Raw genomic sequence first — 18,964 nt, 5'->3', positions numbered from 1 at the left:
GGAAACATATTAATCAAACTTGAACTCACACACAGAGATTGTCTCAGTCATCATCGAAACCGAAGGACAGCCATATGTTTATGTTTTAATGTATGGGAATTGACTAAGATGTTCCTTGAATAGAGACCATGCACCAGGCTAAAATGCCATGCTTATTTGCTCATTTCTCAGCAATATTACAAATTTTGATTTGAAATGTTTGGCACATTTTAACATATGTTTTATTTATACATGTGCAAACTTTTTGATGGTCATTTCATTGGATTCTGTTTGAATCATTTTGAGACCATTATCACATGTGGCATGTATGCTTAGGGTCAGGTTTTTTTTTTACAGAGTGGATAAAAGCACCATTTTTGGTTGGTGCCAGGATATTTTTTGATGGTTGGGGGGGGGGGGGCAAATATAAAGATGACATTTCCCCTCATTCATATGATAGGGGATTTTTAGAGCTACATGATGCAGACCATATATGCTTTCCTTTTTTTTTCTTTCTTCCAGTTCCCCTTTTCTCATCAATTTTCCTTTTTCACTGCTTAAAAAATTACAGAGGGCAATCGCCCCTGCCCCACTCCCTCTGTGCCCCCATCCATATATTAGAAGTATGTTTGATGACTACAATACAATTGTGTTTTACAGTCAATTCAGAAGGACATTCCTACAGTGACTCATATAATCTGTATGGAAGATCCAGTCACCAAGCTGGATGAGAAGAAACTGAGTAACGGTATCAAGGTTACATCATTCCAGTCAGTCATTAACAGAGGAGCAGCTTCAAAGAGTGAGTAATCACAAGAGGAGGGAATGGATGGTGGTAGTGGTAGTGGTGGTGGTCATGATGATGATGTCATGATGATGATGATGATGATGATGATGATGATGATGATGATGATGATGATGATGATGATGATGATGATGAACATGGTGATGATGATGATGATGATGATGATGATGATGATGATGAAGATGGTGATGATGATGATGATGATCATGATGAAGATGGTGGTGGATGATGATGGTGATGATGGTGATGGTAATGATGATGATGAGGGTGGTGGTGGTGATGATGATAATGATGATGATGATTATGGTGATAATGATGATGGTAATGAGGAATAATTCATTTTTCTCTGTCATTAATTATTCACCTCTTCCCTTACAATGTCTCCATTTACATAGCAAATATATAGACTAGAGATTAATGTTCATATTTCTACCCAGCTGTATACACTCCCATTATTTGGCAAATAGTCAATTATTGATAATTTACTAAACTGCCATGATGAAATTAATTGCAGATAAGCGGCTTTTGTAGTGCAATATTGAAAACTTTGTACCAAAATGTACAGCAATTTACTCTAACTTAACATTAATGATTAACTTATATGGCACCATATTTTTATTATGAATTAACCTCAGATGCTTATCACTCCAGTCTAGACTGAATAGGTGATTAGAATACATTGAAATAAATGCATTTCTGTCTCATAATATCTGTTTATTCTGTGCACATATCGTATTTGATCTTGTTACAGTGCACTTTGTTGGACCTTCAGGGGAGCATTTCATAAAACAAATAGGCCCGTATTCTGAAGTCGGGTTTAACTTAAACTCAGGTTTAAAGTTGTGGTTTAAGTATGGGAAGCCAAAAGTATCAAAAATGTTATTAAGTTGTATGTTTCTTATGTTTACTGTGCTCTTTCCTGAATCATCGATGGTTAAGACAATCATCTATTTATACTTCCTACATAATTATGAATAATTTGAGAGCCGAATGAGCTGAAAGTATGATATCTCTACTTTTAGTGATTATGTAACAATTGGCTGTCCATACTTAAACCACAACTTTAAACCTGAGTTTAACTTAAACCCGACTTCAGAATACGGGCCATAGTGATTTTCACTGACTTTCTGTCAGCTCTACTGAAATCCTTGCATCTCATTGGCTCGGAGCAAAATTCTGGAAATGCTTTTTAGGCTTGTAACAGAGGGACCTCATTGAGCAGCTTGGTCCAATGACTTTTAATTTAGAGGCCTGAAATTGTTCAAAATATATTATAATTACAAAAAAAATAGATACTGTTCCCATTTTATTTACAGGCCGATCAGTTTTATTTCTTTAAATACGCTACAATGGCATTAAAAAAATTTAAAAACACTACTTACCTTCAAATTGACAATGTGATTGTACAATAAAACATACCCATTAATTATTTGAAAGTGATGTTTAAACGTATGTAAAAGTTAATTCTTCAACAAACTTGCTGTTAATTCATAGTTCATTCAGGTACATGTATGTACACTTTTCAGCCCCCCCCCAAAAAAAAAAATGAATGAATGAATAAATAAATATATGAATAAATTAATTGATTAATAAATAAATAATAAATAAATCTATAAATTAATAAATAAATAAATTTGTTAATTAATAAATATATAAATAAATGAAATAAGAAATTTTGTTGTTTACAAATGGAAGTAAGAAATCTCTGGATTTATCACTTCCTGAATAGCTTTGGTGACAGTTTATTCATTCATTTTGATTTAATAAGCTAAAGAATTATATTGTATTCTGCATTTCATGGAAATGTGATATAAGAGAGAAATATATATCATCATTTTAATGACTTGAATAATGTTCTTTATTCAGCTATATACTTTGTGGTAAGTGAAAGAAAGTTTGTTTTGAAAGTATTTAAAAGTGTTCTTGATTTGGTTTTGATTTCTGTAGATGTTGAGAGATAGAAACCAAAAAATCAATCTTTCCATTAACATTGATATTTTTTTTATTAAACTCATTCATGCTTTTTGTTTCATATGAAGGTTTTATGAAAGAGAATGATATATTAATTTTCATTGATTTTATAGTTTTATGACTTGAATTAATGTTCTCTTTTAAGGTAAATACATTTATATTGGGATGATTTATAGAAGATTTGTTTTGAAAGAAACTATTGTCTTTCATTTTGTTTTCCATAGCTATTGAGAGATTGATGGATTTATTTTGTTTATAATAATATGGGGTTTTTATTATGTAGTGCTTAATACAAAATATTTTTTGATCAATTAATATAAAAGAACTACATTCACACTTTTCTATGTGTTATAAAAAGGTGTTTATGAGAAGTAATGATGATTTCTATTTCATTGATTGAGTTGTGTGATTTGAAAATAATTCTTCCTTTTCAGATATAATTTTGTGCTTAGTGAAAGATTTTTGTTTGATGAAAGCAATTTTTTGTTTAATTTTTAAGGATGAAAGTAATTAAAACTGCTCTCATTTTGGTTTTGTTTTTCCATAGATGTTCAGAGATTGAAACCAAAAGCTGATGATCTTGCCATTATCATGTATACCAGTGGGTCAACGGGGAATCCTAAAGGAGTTATGATCTCACATAGAAACGTCTTAGCTGCTGTTTGTGGAGCGGTGGATCGCATTGATGGTGTAGAGTAAGTCCTTTACTCCTGAAGTATGTCATTAAAATTAGTTTATGTTTCAAACTAAAAATCAAAAGAGTAAATGATCTCCATACATGTACATGTAGAAACGGCGAAGCTGCCGTATCTGGAGCGGTAGATCGCATTGATGGGGTAGAGTAAGTCCTTTACTCCTGAAGTATGTCATTAAAATTAGTTTATGTTTCAAACTAAAAATCAAAAGAGTAAATGATCTCCATACATGTACATGAAGAAACGGCGAAGCTGCCGTATCTGGAGCGGTAGATCGCATTGATGGGGTAGAGTAAGTCCTTTACTCCTGAAGTATGTCATTAAAATTAGTTTATGTTTCAAACTAAAAATCAAAAGAGTAAATGATCTCCATACATGTACATGTAGAAACGGCGAAGCTGCCGTATCTGGAGCGGTAGATCGCATTGATGGGGTAGAGTAAGTCCTTTACTGCTGAAAGAATGTCATTAAAATGATTTGTGTTTCATAACTAAAAATCAAGGGAGTAAATGATCTCCATACATGTAAAAACGTCGTAGCTGCCGTATCTGGAGTGGTGGATCGCATTGATGTTGTAGAGTAGGATGTTAAAAAAGGGTATCTCACCTCGGGAGGACTGCTTGCGAACGAATTTTAAATTTTGCCAGAGTTTGTAAAAGCTCACAAAGGTTTGGAAAAGGTTACAAGAAAAGTTCGTAAATTTCATGTCACAAAGATATTTTGAACATGTCCTAAATTTATTTTCAAATCTATTTCTCCAAAAACAGTTGATAGCATTCGCAAAAAGTCATAAGTATTTGCAAATTGTTTTAAGATGATATCACTGAGGTCGTCTTTTATTTGCCAATGATAGCAACCAAATTACCACATGAGTCTTGTGTAAAGTGGACCCACTGATTAAAAAAGTGCGTTGGACAACTCGAACGTAACTTTTTGCCGTTTTAAAGCAGTTTGCAAATCAATTTTGTTTTGTAAGACTTTGCAACACTCATCAGAAAAGTTGGTGAATCTCAATTCGCAACATTCGTAAGCATTTGCTGCTGAGTGAAATACCCATCTATAAAGGTACATTTTAAGACTAGTTTATAACACACAGCATCAGCAACAGACCACACACAGTTCGCCCCCCCTTATGACGGTATATCAAATGCTTCAAAAATCCCACGCTACCCTAAAAAAAGTTATATATTTTTTTTCATAGGACTGGTGAGGCTGCAGCGGTCTACTTGCCCTTAGCCCACATCCTTGAAGTGGTGGTTGAATTTTCCCTCATCACATTAGGATGTCGTCTGGGCTACTCCTCACCGCAGACCTTAACGGATACAGGAACCAGGCTTAAGAAGGGTTGCCCCGGTGATGTTAGGATACTCAAGCCTCAGCTCATAGTCTTTGTTCCTGTAAGTAAACTCATTTATACACTCAGACTTGTCGAGGGATACAAGAAAATTGGTGTTAATGAGCAGGTGTTCTAGATAGACCGGCTCTTGTAAAAGAGTGAAACCTATCTCAAAAGACCACTTGAGGAAGACAAGAAAAAATAGCTTGGTCCTGTTTTATTGTCTCGCCTGGGTAGCAGAGCAAGACTATAGGCGCCGCTTTTCCGATGGCGGTGGCGGCAACCTATATAAGACCACTCAAGGGAGGGAGGCAGGTGAACACGTGGTCTTTACAGTCAACCTTTGTAGAAAGACCACTCAAGGAAGAAAAAAACAAACTCTGGCCCGTATTCTCAAAAGAGGTTTCAATTTTACCATGGTACAAAACCATGGACTGTGCAGATTTTATTTCATTAACATACTTCATTTTAAGCGCACTTTGCCTAAAGCGCGCATTTAATTGGATTTAACTTTGTGTACGCCATGGAATATGTTTATGTCAAAAATCTGCATAGTCAATGGTTTTATACCATGGTACAATTGAAAACCTCTTTTAACCCTATCTAGGCCGGGGTATTTTGGGAGTTCATATGGCCAGGGGGGCCTCCCAGGCCCCCCCTTGAGATCTCGGCCGTCGACCGTGTGATCGCGCCGAAAGTTGGCACGCAGGTTGTCTGGGATATAATCTACAAAATTGTATAGTAATTTATTTCATGCGAATTGTTATTAAGTAATTATGCTAATTTATGCGTAATTAGTATGCGAAATCATACTTTTTCCTCTAACTCCATAAATAAACCTCCAAATGTTCTAATTTTTGGCATAGAAATTCTTTGTGGCGTTCTAAGCAAGTTTACATGAAAAAAATTGTGATATCAGATCAATTTCTTATGTATTATATTGTTTTTTGCAATTTCTTATGTATTTCTTTGTTTTTTGGAACCTTTGTTTTTCATTGTTTTTTCAATGAAATTCGTTGGGAACTCTTCTAAGATCACAAACAGCATAAAATACATACATTTAGACCAGCAAAACTAAAAATAATGATACATTTATGATTTTTGGTTGAAAACACAATTTACATTGACTTTGTACACGAAATCACGTTTTTGAGCAATTTTTGGTCTGACATGCACTTACATAACGTTGCGTAATTTCGGAACCGCGTACCGGGGTGACGCAATATTGGTCTCAAAAGTTGCGCAAGACTTGAAAGTAAAAAGTCAGTGAGCAGCGCGGTCAAAAAAATTTGTGCGGCGAAAATATTGCGCGACTCGTTGAGGGGGGGCCTCGGAGGCCCCCCCCCCCCCCCGGCCTAGATAGGGTTAAGAATATGGGCCTTTGTGGATAGGCTCCTGTAATGCAGTGTAAACTGTTTATAAAGACCACTCAAGGAAGACAACATCAGACTTTATGGCCCATATTCTGAAGTCAGGTTTAACTGAGACCATGGTCTAACTCTGTGCTAAAACTATGGGAGCCAAAAATTAAAAAAAACTCTGTTTATATTGTATATTACTTAATATGTTTACTATTTTCTTTCCTTTTGCTTTCATAGTGAAGAAAAATACTTCAGTTCTCATTCCCAGAAAATTATGAATAATTTGGGTGTCAAATGAGTTAATAAATTGGATGTGTACTGTAAGGGATTTGTGCCCCAACTGGCTATCCATACTTAATCCACAACTTTAAACCAGGTTGTTTAATTTAAACTTGATTTCAGGTGGTCATTTTAGGCGGATTCTAATATGATCTAATATTGAAGGAAAGCAAAAGCGTGCAGATAGGCAACTATACCTTCTATCTAGGAGAAAAGCAGGATTGACTATACTATATATAAAAAAAGATCTTTGTCAGTTGTCCTGGAATGTTCATATTGCTGTTGATGATACATTGAAAATCAAGCCTGCTTTACTGACCTCTTGCAAAGAAATACCACTTGTCCAGAAAGACCACATTTCTGTTTTCCTTGAACATTAGAATAGAGTGAAAATAGATTCCCTTTTTATTCGCATTGCCCTATTGGTTTTATTGGGAGGAATTTACAGAATGGCCAACACTGTTTTCTCTCTCTGCCAAGTGATATACCAATGATGTAAGCCTTGTTTATGATTGGTTATTGTTTATGATAGATGATCTTGGAGCGTATTTACAAGGGAGTGACGGAGAAACTCAAGGAGGGAAGCGCCATTCAGAGAGCCATCTTCAACTTTGCCGTGGACTACAAGTGCAAACATCTGGAACAAGGATTCAACACTCCACTCCTCAACAGGTATACAAAGGTTTTGTGAAAAACCATCCACATTGCATTTTAAGGACTTAAGTCAAATGATAACTTTGTTACACTGCCTTAGTACATGTATCTCAATGGAAATCTTTGCTATGGGCAAAACAAAAATTATATTTTATGATTTGCCTCTTTCAGTCTTCAAGAATTTTTACCCTATGCGGAAAATTAATAATATATAGTGTAAATTGTAAGTCCAAAATCAAATTTTTGTTGATTTTTTTCTTGCAAATTGGCAATTTTGAAATTTGAGTGCCCTTTTTTTAAAAGATTTATTGGGGTTTTTTTGTAAGAAAAAAAAAAGAAATAATGCTTTAAACTGCTTTACTGTACAGTGATGACAGATGCAATTCCTGTTTGCTGTTTGTTTTCAGATTAATCTTCTCCAAATTGACACGTCAGCTCGGTGGCCATGTACGGCTAATGATCTGCGGGGGCGCCCCGTTAGCCAGTAACCTTCAGCGTTTCATCCAGTCGTGTTTCAACAGTTCACTCATACAAGGGTACGGATTGACCGAGACGTGTGGTGTGGCCTGTGTATCAGAACGTGAGTTAATCAACTATAATAATAATAATAATAATAATAGGCATTTATATAGCGCCATCTATCTAGAAATATTCTATTCCGAGGCGCGATGTTATCATTATTATTACCCCGGCTTTAGCTCGAGCTGCCTTTCAGCGCTCATGCATTCAAGGAATTAATCCTGCCGGGTACCCATTCACCTCACCTGGGTTGAGTGCAGCACAATGTGAATACATTTCTTGCTGAAGTAAATTACGCCACGGCTGGGATTCGAACCCACGACCCTCTGTTTCAAAGTCTGAAGACTAATCCACTGGGCCACAACGCTCCAAAACTATCAATTTTTTCATTTCCCACCGATAACCTAGCCTTACGGGAGCTATTGGAACCTCAAGTTTACTAGGGGTATTTCACAAAGATTTAAGTCGACATGAAAACTGCACTTGAATGCCCGGTTGCGTGTGGTATCTCACACATCACTGCATTGGTCGGGTCACCTTGGAACCAGGTTCAAAATTCTCTTCATTACCAGGTCCCTTGATCAAGATGTAAACCAGGAAGAGGGGAAAAAAATAGTGACGAGCTGTCGGTAATAGTCAAACATGACTGGTTGCTATTATACCCAACAAACAACAACAAGTCCTCCGATTGTTTACAAGTATCTGTGCTTGTGTTCTTTGTATGCCCTAACCTCAATGAGCAAAATAGCCAAAAGGACCTGGTGGTTGCAAATAGTAAGGCTCTGCATTGTGCCAATTTGTGGCCAAATGGTTGCCATTCATTCATACTTGTAGCAGGGCGCGACAAACCCGCTTGCCCGGGGCAAGTGAAAATGACGTGCGGGCAAGCATTTCTCAAAGTCAATTGCCCGATCGGGCAAGTGGTTGTTTTGAAAATGAAAAAGATAAATTGACAGTAAAGTTTAATAATTTTTTGATAAATTGCAATTATCGGCCAATTATCTCTCATACAATGTCATACCAGTAAAAAAACAGTGGAAACATATCAAATCAGCGCCAATTTACCGACAAAAGGCGACAATTTATCGCCAGTGGTCCCGTTCGATGGAGGCTGCCATCTTACTTTCTAAACTACAATGTGCGCATGCGCTACTAATCGACGAAGGAGCTAGCTGGGAAACCCGCTCTCGCCCTCTGAGCGCATGTACGGACGTACACGAGCGATCGCGATCGAGCCAGCCGAGTCTCGAGCTAGATCGCGCTGAATGCATGCAAGCTTCGGACTGACTCGGCCAGGACCAGACGTCCCGTATTTTATTTATTTCTAAAACATTTTAGTTTTTTTTTATTTTTAAAAATATATAAAAAAAACACCAAATATCATTAGGATTTTTGTTAAATGATTGGATTGTTTTTATTTGCTTGAAGTTTGAACTTTTTCCTCTTTCTTTCTTTTCTATCCTTCTATCTTAATTTTTCCTTCATGCCCTTTTATGTTACATATCTATTTTTATTTCCTGATCCTTTCTCTCTCTCTCTGTGTTCATTTTCTTTCTTTCCTTCTTTCTCTTACTTGCCTTCTTTATTACATTTCCTTTTTTTTGTTTCCTTCATTCCTTCTCCCTTCCACTCGTTTTTATTTTCGTTCTATCTCTCCTTCCATTATTTCTTTTTTTTTTCATTCTGGCCTCCCTTCATTCTTTCCTCCCTCTCTTTCCTCCTTTCTTTCTTTCATTATTTATTTCATTTTGTCCTTATTCTTTTCCCTTATACTTTCTTTCCCTTTCTTCCTTCCTTCCTGTTTTCTTCTTTCTTTGTTTCTTTCCAAGAATGAAGGAAAATTTTCTTTCCTTCATTCTTTCTTTCCTCCTCCTTTTTTCTTACTTTCTTTTTGTCTTTCTCTTCTTTGTTTTGACTTTCACACATTTATTCATCTTCCCTTTTCATTTTTTTTCTTTCTATATTCAATTCAAAGAATGACAGAAACCTTTTTATCTATTTTTATTCTCTCATCCTTCTTTTATTAGAACTTATATATTTATTATTTCCTTCATTTTCCCCTTCATTTTTCCTTTCTTTCTTCTCAATTCATCTCTTTTCTTTCTCTCCTTCATTCTTTCGTTCACCCTCCCTTCCAATTCTGACTTTTTTCACAAGTCTAACACTGTGTAGCCTTCTTTCTTGATCTTTTTTTTTGTCGATTGTCCCGTATTTCATTTTGTGAAATCTGGTCACCCTGGCCAGGACTCGGCTTCAACTTCAAACCAAATAAACAATGAGTCGTCAGACTAAAATAGGCGACTTTTGTCGTCGTGATCGGCGGCCAGAACAACTTGAACAAGAGTCAAGAAAAAGAAATGCCAGTAAATCAAGTTCAGCCAGGACAGAAAAGAATAATTAAGAGCAAAAGAATTTTTGAAAAAAAATCGGGCAAGCAGTTTTTGTCTCATCTGCATAGCAGAGTGAGACTATAGGCGCCGCTTTTCCGACGGCGACGGCGACGGCGGCGTCAACACCAAATCTTAACCTGAGGTTAAGTTTTTGAAATGACAGCATAACTTAGAAAGTATATGGACCTAGTTCATGAAACTTGGCCATAAGGTTAATCAAGTATTACTGAACATCCTGCCTGAGTTTCATGTCACATGACCAAGGTCAAAGGTCATTTAGGGTCAATGAACTTAGACCATGTTGGGGGAATCAACATCAAAATCTTAACCTAAGGTTAAGTTTTTGAAATGTCATCATGACTTAGAAAATATATGGACCTAGTTCATGAAACTTATACATAAGGTTAATCAAGTATCACTGAACATCCTGCTTGAGTTTCACATCACATGACCAAGGTCAAAGGTCATTTAGGGTCAATGAACTTTGGCCGAATTGGGGGTGTCTGTTGAATTACCATCATAACTTTGAAAGTTTATGGATCTGATTCATGAAACTTGGACATAATAGTAAACAGGTATTACTGAACATCCTGTGCAAGTTTCAGGTCACATGATCAAGGTCAAAGGTCATTTAGGGTCAATGAACTTTGGCCAAATTGGGGTATTTGTTAAATTACAGCCATAAATTTGAAAGTGTGTTGGTCTAGTTCATAAAACTTGGACATAATAGTAATCAAGTATCACTGAACATCCTGTGCGAGTTTCAGGTCACATGATCAAGGTCAAAGGTCATGTAAGGTCAAAGAACTTTGGCCACGTTGGGGGTATTTGTTGAATTGCCATCATATCTCTATAAGTGTTTTGGTCTAGTTCATAAAACGTGGAAATAAGAGTAACCAAGTATCACTGAACATCTTGTGCGAGTTATAGTAGTTTTCAAAATCAGCACTGCTGCTATATTGAATCGCGTGATGCAGGTGAGACGGCCAGAGGCATTCCACTTGTTTCTATTGGGCAAGCAAATTTTTTTATCACTTGCCCTGTTGGGCAAGTGATAAATTTTTTTTTTGTAGAGGCCTGCTTGTAGATAAGAAGATGAAGCAGTCGGGTAAAATAACCACCACTAATTTACATCACTCAATTCTTATCCCGCTTTCACAATTCTGCAGCAAGAGACTTGCGAATCGGTCACGTCGGACCACCCCTCACCACCACACAGGTCAAACTGTCTGACTGGCCCGAGGGTGGGTACACCAACAAGGACAAACCCAACCCCAGGGGAGAGGTCATTGTCGGAGGTCAGAACATTGCCATGGGTTACTATCAGATGGACCAACTGACCAAAGAAGTCTTCATCCAGGATAACGGCATCAGGTACTTCTGCACTGGGGATATCGGGGAGTTCCTTCCCGATGGCAGTCTCAAGATCATTGGTAAGAAGTGGTGAACAAAATTATGGTGTCTGTCAGAAGATTTCAAGTCCACCACAGAAAATTGTTGATTTGAATTAATAGAGAAAAATTAGAGAAGCATAATGCTGAAAATTTCATCAAAATCGGATGTAAAATAAGGAAGTTATGACATTTTTAAGTTTCGCTTATTTTTCACAAAATAGTTGTATGCACAATTTAGTCACATGCAAATGAGAGAATCGATGACGTCCCTCACTCACACTATTTCTTTTGTTTTTTATTGTTTAAATTATACAATATTTCAATTTTTACAGATTTGACAATAAGGAGCAACTTGACTGAACCATAACATGTTAAACAATGGTAAATCCACATGTTCAGGGCGAAATGAAACTCTGTATCACAGGACAATGAGGAGAAAATTAGAATATTTCATATAATAAAATGCAAAAGAAATAGTGAGTGAGTGATGTCATCAGTTCTCTCATTTGCATTCCGACCGAGACGTGCATATAACTATTTTGTGAAATTAAGCGAAACTTTAAAGATGTCATAACTTTCTTATTTTACATCCGATTTTGATGAAATTTTCAGTGGTGTGCTTGTTGGATTTTTCTCTAACTATTCAAATCAACTTTTTGTTGGAGTGGACTTGTCCTTTAAGTCTATTTTGTGTAAGATGTGAGAAAGGTTCTGTCAGTGTTTTGGCATCAGGAACTTCTGCACTGGGGATATCAGAGAGTTCCTTCCTGATGTCAGTCTCAAGGTCATCGATGAATAGCAATGAAAAAAAAAGATGGTGATTTTCTCAAGAGATTTAATGGTCAAGTATAGTTTTTTTAAGACTTGGAAAATTATCTTTCAGAGTTTACTAGCATCAGCTTTTTTATCTGCATTTGACATATACAAGTGTTTCTTTCTGATGGTTGTCTAAAGATTACTAATGCGTAGTGACGAAAAAAAAAATTAGTGATGTTGTCAAAATATTTTAACGTTGAAGACCAGTTTTATGTAAGACCTGTGAAATGATCAGTCAGTTTATTAGTATCAGGTTCTTCTGCACTTGGGATATCATAGAGTTCCTTCCAGATGGCAGTTTGATACAAACCTTTGAGACAAGGTTTTTATATATTTAATATGGTATTTATGTGTTTTACTCGAATTTGTGAATGGAGTAAATTTCTGATTTGGATGAGTAAAGACAAACTTGAACTTGAATCATTGCTGAGTAGCGGTGAACAAAATTTGATATTGTCAAAAAGTTTAATGGTGCAATATCGAAGACATAGCAGTCCTATGCCAACCATGGTAAATCAAGATAACATTTTATGAAAATCAAAATTTTCAACCTGACAGACGTACCTGCCATATGCAAATACACTTTTTTATTTTCCAAAATCTTTCCTTTCAGATCGTAAGAAGGATCTTGTTAAGCTTCAGACCGGAGAGTACATCTCCCTGGCAACGATAGAGAACTTCCTGAAGAAGAGTCCTTTCGTTGACAACATCTGTGTATATGCTGATCCTCTGTATGACTACTGTATAGCACTCGTCGTACCCTACAAGAAAGCTTTACAGGTATTAATCAACGTTATTGTGTGTTTGAACAGTATATGTGTATATGCCTAGGTAATAATTTTCATGGTATTGCATTGTAATTTGCTCCACAGTTTGTTACAACTGCTACACAAAATTCCTATGTGTACCAATTTTTTTTTTTACACAACAGAATTGAAAATTCTCTCTTGCAACCAGAAATGCTAATCAAATTTGAAAAGTAAAATTATTCTTGGATGCTGATTCTACTTGTGACGACTGTAAATCACTCATCCTTCCTTACAAGAAAGCTTTACAAGTAACTGGTGTTATTCTTTTGATTCATTGTCTTTCTTTCGAATCACTGTCCAGTCGGCCAGAACCAAGGAGCTTGTGCATTGCATGATATATGCATGCAATTTGAGCCCTCATTGTGACTCGACTCAGAGATGGTTCGACAGCAGTGTACAACACCATCATTGTGTTAAAAACTTCTTTTAAACACTGCAGTTCTCTTGGAGACTCTCTCATAGTTCTACTGATTAGTCCTTATTCTTTCCTGCACTTGGGACTCATCATTTTGTTAAATACTTCTTTGATGTTCATTCTGGTTTGTATTGGCTTAAAATGTTTGTTCCTAATGATAGACATTCCTTCCGTATATCATAGCCTCGTGACGTAAAAACCCAACACTATAGCATTCTAATGTATGATTTAATTATCATGATAATCTGTTGTCATGGTTACAGGAAGCAGCTAACAACAACAATCTGACTGGTAAATCTTTTGAAGATCTTTGCGGCAGGTCAGAAGTACTCAAGGAAGTCTTAGCTTCATTAGCAGCAGCAGGAAAAGAAGGTGAGCTTCCGTCATCTTTGTTTAGCAAGTGATAATAAATTCGGGCGAGTCGAAGCGGGCGGTCCTCCGGCGACTGTCCGATGTCACCGGTGCAATTTCTTCCAAGACCGTTAGACCCCTCAATTAAAGAAGTGCAAAGATGTAAAGAAATTCAGTATCACTAAAGACTGAGCTTGCGATCAATTGCAAGTGTAATTTTGGTCCCTAAATCAATCATGTGTCTTGCAATTAATTGCATATTCGTGATTGATTGCTAATCTCCTTCTTGAAATGAGCAGTGTAATCTGATTTGCTACAGTTAAATTTGATTTATCAATTGGAAAATTGGAACAGAATGTTTGAAATTAATTGCAAATATTTTCTTGCAACACCCCCTAAGACCTAGCATGGACAATTACCATATTAGAATTGTATTGAATTATTTGGGACAAGAGATACCCTTGTTAGGATATATAGTATTTATGTGTTTATGACATATTTTTATTTTACTTTGTATAATTATGATGATTTGAATTACTTCATTTTTCTGTTATTTCTCACCCACAGCCAAGCTCCAAAAATGGGAAATCCCCCGCAAGATACATCTCTGTGAGGAGGCATGGACCCCTGAAAACGGACTGGTAACCGACGCCTTCAAGCTCAAACGAAAACCCATTGCAAATCACTACAGTGCTGCCATCAACCAGATGTATGGAAAGAACCGGTAACCAGAAAAGGGATCACCACTCGATGAACTTTGTCTATAAAGCATCCTTGTATATATTTTACTGACTCAAGTTGTATCGACTCAAGTTCCGGAAGCGTCTTGGATGGAATCCTATTCACTTACCACGTTTCTCCTCTCTCGCTTATTATGAGAATAATTCGAAATGAGGTTCCATCAAATCGAAGCTGTGTTTCGCATTATGTTTTAGAGTTTAGATAAAAACAAATGAATTCTCTTTCTCTTCCTTCTCCTCCACTTCTGAAAGTGTTTCAACTGTACTTAATTATCAAGTATCTTTTCAATCATGACTGAATGTAAAATGTATTTCACTTGAATCAATTTCTTTGTAAATAAATGCTTCAAATGACAACATTTTTAAAATCCCTTTCCTCTCCCAATCCTGTTCCTTCCCACTTTTCGTCTGCAATAAAAATTTCCGAAAATTTTGCTTAAAAGGAAGGTTATACCGACAAAATAAATACTGTAAATATTTTGATTGTTAAGTTTATTCTATGGCAGATAATAAATATCATAATTGTGCACTGTAATGTATTTGATCTTAGAGGGATTTTCTTTGTAACTGTTCGATGTGAATTGGCATTAATTTGATAATTTCTCCTTATGAATTGAAACTATGTGTACAACTGAAGTTATGTTTGATTTGTTTGCTCATCTTGCCTGCGTTAATCAGATTGATCACTTTCCAGTTAATTGCACAAGGTTTGTCTGATGTAGCATTGAGATATAAAGTTATTGTAACTAGCAACAAAAAGTAATCCCAGATTTCATGCAAATGCATACAGATATCAGCTCAACCCTTGATGAAAATAAGAACATGATTTACCCATTCTCCATCCAATTGCCCAAGCTTTGCCTGATATAGCGTCACTAATGTATATTCACTCTTGATATATAGCCACACCAGTATTCATTGTGTTTATATGCACATGAGTAAGTTGCCCATATATCAGATTAGAGGTGCAATCCTGTAAAATTTTGGACTAAAGAATTACATTCAATTATAAGATTGATTGTATCTTTGTTGCAGAGTCCATCTTGTGGTGGATATTAATCATAACTGTTTGACAAGACATACACATGTGGAAGAGTTACATTCCGGTGTAAGTGTGATTTTATGTCTTTATCTGACAAAGTCCATTTTATTATTGATATTAATCATAGTTGTATGGCAAATCATGTATTATGAAGTTAACATTAAGTTGTAAGATCAATTGTATGCAAAATCAGTGGTATGTGAGCTGACCTGCCCGTGATAAATGAAAAATCTGAGTTACGTTAAGATATCAAACACTGCCTTGCTTTTAAGTATTTTAGCACCATGCAGCTGCTGTAATGTTTGGAAATACTTCCAGAAAAGAGAGTTGTTTTTTCTTCATGTTGTATATTATGCTAGGCTCCAATATTTCTGGCTGCACAAAACGTAAATTTGTATTGGTAGCACGTGTCTACGCATTATTTTTACAATCATGACTAGGTTAAAAAAGAAGAAGTTAGAAATATAAAGACATGGGTTGTTTTAGACTAGGTGGTATTGCAAGAAATTTTCAACCAGTTGCATGTCGGTGCCGGGTGGAGGTCTAAAGATCCATCATTAGTCTTGTAAATAAATCACAAATTTGCAACTGTTTACTGGTGTTTTTCTTTGGCGTATAGGATTTGCTGGAGTTAAAGTCCATTAGAAATTTGCTATCAATAATCGCAATTGATTGAAATTAAGTTTCTAGTAACACCCCTCAATCCATATTGAATAACATCTTTGGTAGTATTGTTTGATGGAATGTCCCATTATGTATAATGATTACTGCCTATTAAGCTTTTATTAGAATGAGAAGAAATGGAATGAAGAAAGATTTTGTAGGACAGAAGAATTAATGGTATTTACAGAAAGCGTATCAGTGTACTTAACATCCAGTTAATACCGATATTACATCATATTTTTTTATTGAGGCTTAACACAAAAACCACCCTATTCTTCAGAGAGGTGGAATGGAGAAGTTGCTGGACTGAACCGTAAGGTTCATAGTTCAAACCCCACCACGGTGAACACCCATGTCCTTTGAAAAGACATTTATCTAAATTTGCCACTCTCCACCCAGGTGTAGGAAGTGGTTACACGCTGGGATTCAATTATTGAACTCACTTGAGTGCTGTATGGCACATTAAAAGCTACGTACTATGGAAGTATGTAGAGATCTTTAATAAAGGTACTCTAACATTAGTTGCTTCAAATACTTGCAAACTTTCATTGAAGCCGCCTCAATGCCCCATTGTTTTTATTTAATAAAATTTATTAGGAGTTGCATGGAAGAGTAGGATCCACGCTAAAAAGATATAGATAAACTCAGCTCAGTATTGCTGAGGAGCTTATGGTCGATGAGCTTGTCTGAAGAGTATAGGTTAAGGATCTCATACGGCGAGAAACAAGTTGTGAATACAACTTTTTGCAATGTTTGTATATAGTATAGGCCTAGTGTCCACACTTAACCACCCTCCGCCCAGGTGTTGAATAGGTACTCGGTAGGATGTGAAAGCCTATGTAGATGCCTAGTGATTGAGTTTAGTAACTCTTACTGGAATGCTCCCCAGGAAGTGGAGAAAGTGCATACAGTTTTTTGCAATGTTTGTATATATAGTTAATAGGCCAAGGGCAATGCCCTCCTGGGTGTATTCCTTGGACTAATCCTTTGAAGCGCTATAAAGCTTCAGAGAAGAAAAAAAAAAAGAATGTTGATGTATTCAACTTTTGATATTATCTTTAAACAGATATGAATGTAAATATCCTTTAAAGAAGGAACAATTTCTGTAAATTTGTGTTTGAGAAGGAAATGATATTGCAATTGTATGCTTGAGATTGTGATACTAATGCTTGCATTTTGATTGAGATTATAATTTTATCAATTATTGTGAAGAATTAAAAAAATATTTACTTCGTAGGACAGTGTCAGATTGAAACTTCCCTGTCTGTCGAAGGCATTGTTTTTTGTGATTGTATTGTCTCTGTTCACTGTACTTCAAGCTTTCCTCTTTGATGTGCGGGAGAAAAGTGCTTTTGTAGAATTCTTTTCTCTGAAGATGAGATGTCTGGCTTTGAGGGCCGGGTTCTGTTTCATTAACACTTAAAACTACGGTAACTGCCATTATTGTAGCTACCATGGTAGTTACCATAATGGCAAAGTTACAATAAATTTAAGTCTTTATGAAAAGGGTCTCTGTTTTTACAAAGACAGTTTGACCTTATTTAGTGGTTTAGTCCAACATCTTTTCAAACAGAACCCTGCAAAACTATCCCTATTGTTTCCCCCCAACTATGAAACTTCGGAGATCCGCAGGCCATTGCATTTTAACAGGTTTAAAATTGATACTTGTCCTGCTCAAACAAAATTGTTAGCTTGAAAACAATTGAAATATGTAGCTTATGAAGAATTGTATGTTCTTTACAACAATATGATGGTGGATGATTAGTATGTTACAAATTTCATCCAGTCAATCAATTAATGAAACATCAGAATTTCAATCATTAATTATAAAATTAATGAAATTGATTCCATTTTGTGATTGAACGAAACATCAGAATTTCAATCATTATAGAATTAATGAAATTGATTCCATTTTGTGATTGAACAAATCATCGGAATTTCAATCATTAATGTCAACTTTTGAAATTCATTAAATCACATTTTGTTCATGAAAATACTCAAATCGATGATGAGAAATATGACGAGAGGTCTATACTGAGCCACTGAAGAAATGCCTGCCATGGTTATTTGTCTCCAAATGAGTGAACCTAATCGGAAGCTTTCAATTAATCATCAAATTTGTCATGTTCTCAACGGAGTGGAATTCCTGTGGATTTTCTTCTCGATTGGGAGTTTCATGCAAAGTTCATCATCATCTATGTTGATATGTTGTAGGCATTTTAATATTCTGAAGGCTAGAACTACATTGTAGCAGAATGCTTTAGCTCAACTTCTGTTTGTAAACATATACCCATGTTTATTTATAGATGTATCCATTCATTGTTGCAAGTTAAAACTTGGGTTTATGTGCACAATATTTGATTTCCCCACTTTTCATTCAGCCCCTCTCCCCCCTATTTCATTTGAAGTGATGAATGCTGTTTGCCATTTTCTTTTCTCTTTGTGAATTCAAGGCCTTGTTGCATAAAGTTTAGCGATTGATTGCTTGGCTGATTTTTAGGATCGATCATACATAATAATCAATGCAGTCAATCATAGAAACCATCCCCACGATCAATCTCAAAGCTTTATGTGACAGGGCCATCCTTCATGCCTACCTTCTACTGAGCAATATAGCATGACATTGAAATGGAAGTTATCATTTGTGCTGATTTTATTTGACTGAATAATGTATCTTGTTTTGATGTTGTTGATTAAAGCACTGTTTAATATATTCCAGAACAATAAAGTGTTTGCCTGAATTGT

At 35.9% G+C, this 18,964-nt stretch overlaps 1 protein-coding gene across 3 annotated transcripts in view; it reads left to right on the top strand.

The window, feature by feature from the left end:
• The window catches only part of LOC129278660 (fatty acid CoA ligase Acsl3-like), a 45,599-nt gene extending 28,085 nt beyond the window's left edge, over positions 1-17,514 (top strand). For all 3 annotated transcript variants that reach the window (XM_064111461.1, XM_064111462.1, XM_064111463.1), the window contains exons 5-13: positions 640-781; positions 3,303-3,450; positions 4,652-4,847; positions 6,959-7,098; positions 7,488-7,660; positions 11,159-11,422; positions 12,813-12,979; positions 13,687-13,795; positions 14,342-17,514. In XM_064111461.1, coding sequence (XP_063967531.1) covers positions 640-781; positions 3,303-3,450; positions 4,652-4,847; positions 6,959-7,098; positions 7,488-7,660; positions 11,159-11,422; positions 12,813-12,979; positions 13,687-13,795; positions 14,342-14,502 — 1,500 coding nt within the window. In that variant the 3' untranslated portion in view covers positions 14,503-17,514. The remainder of the gene's footprint in view (positions 1-639; positions 782-3,302; positions 3,451-4,651; positions 4,848-6,958; positions 7,099-7,487; positions 7,661-11,158; positions 11,423-12,812; positions 12,980-13,686; positions 13,796-14,341) is intronic.
• The last annotated feature ends 1,450 nt before the right edge of the window (positions 17,515-18,964 follow it).

This window comes from Lytechinus pictus, chromosome 16, assembly GCF_037042905.1.
Source record: "Lytechinus pictus isolate F3 Inbred chromosome 16, Lp3.0, whole genome shotgun sequence".
Lineage (NCBI taxonomy): Eukaryota > Metazoa > Echinodermata > Echinoidea > Temnopleuroida > Toxopneustidae > Lytechinus > Lytechinus pictus.
The sequence above is the reverse complement of the archived record's forward strand: the minus strand, read 5'-3'. Positions and strand labels throughout refer to the sequence as shown.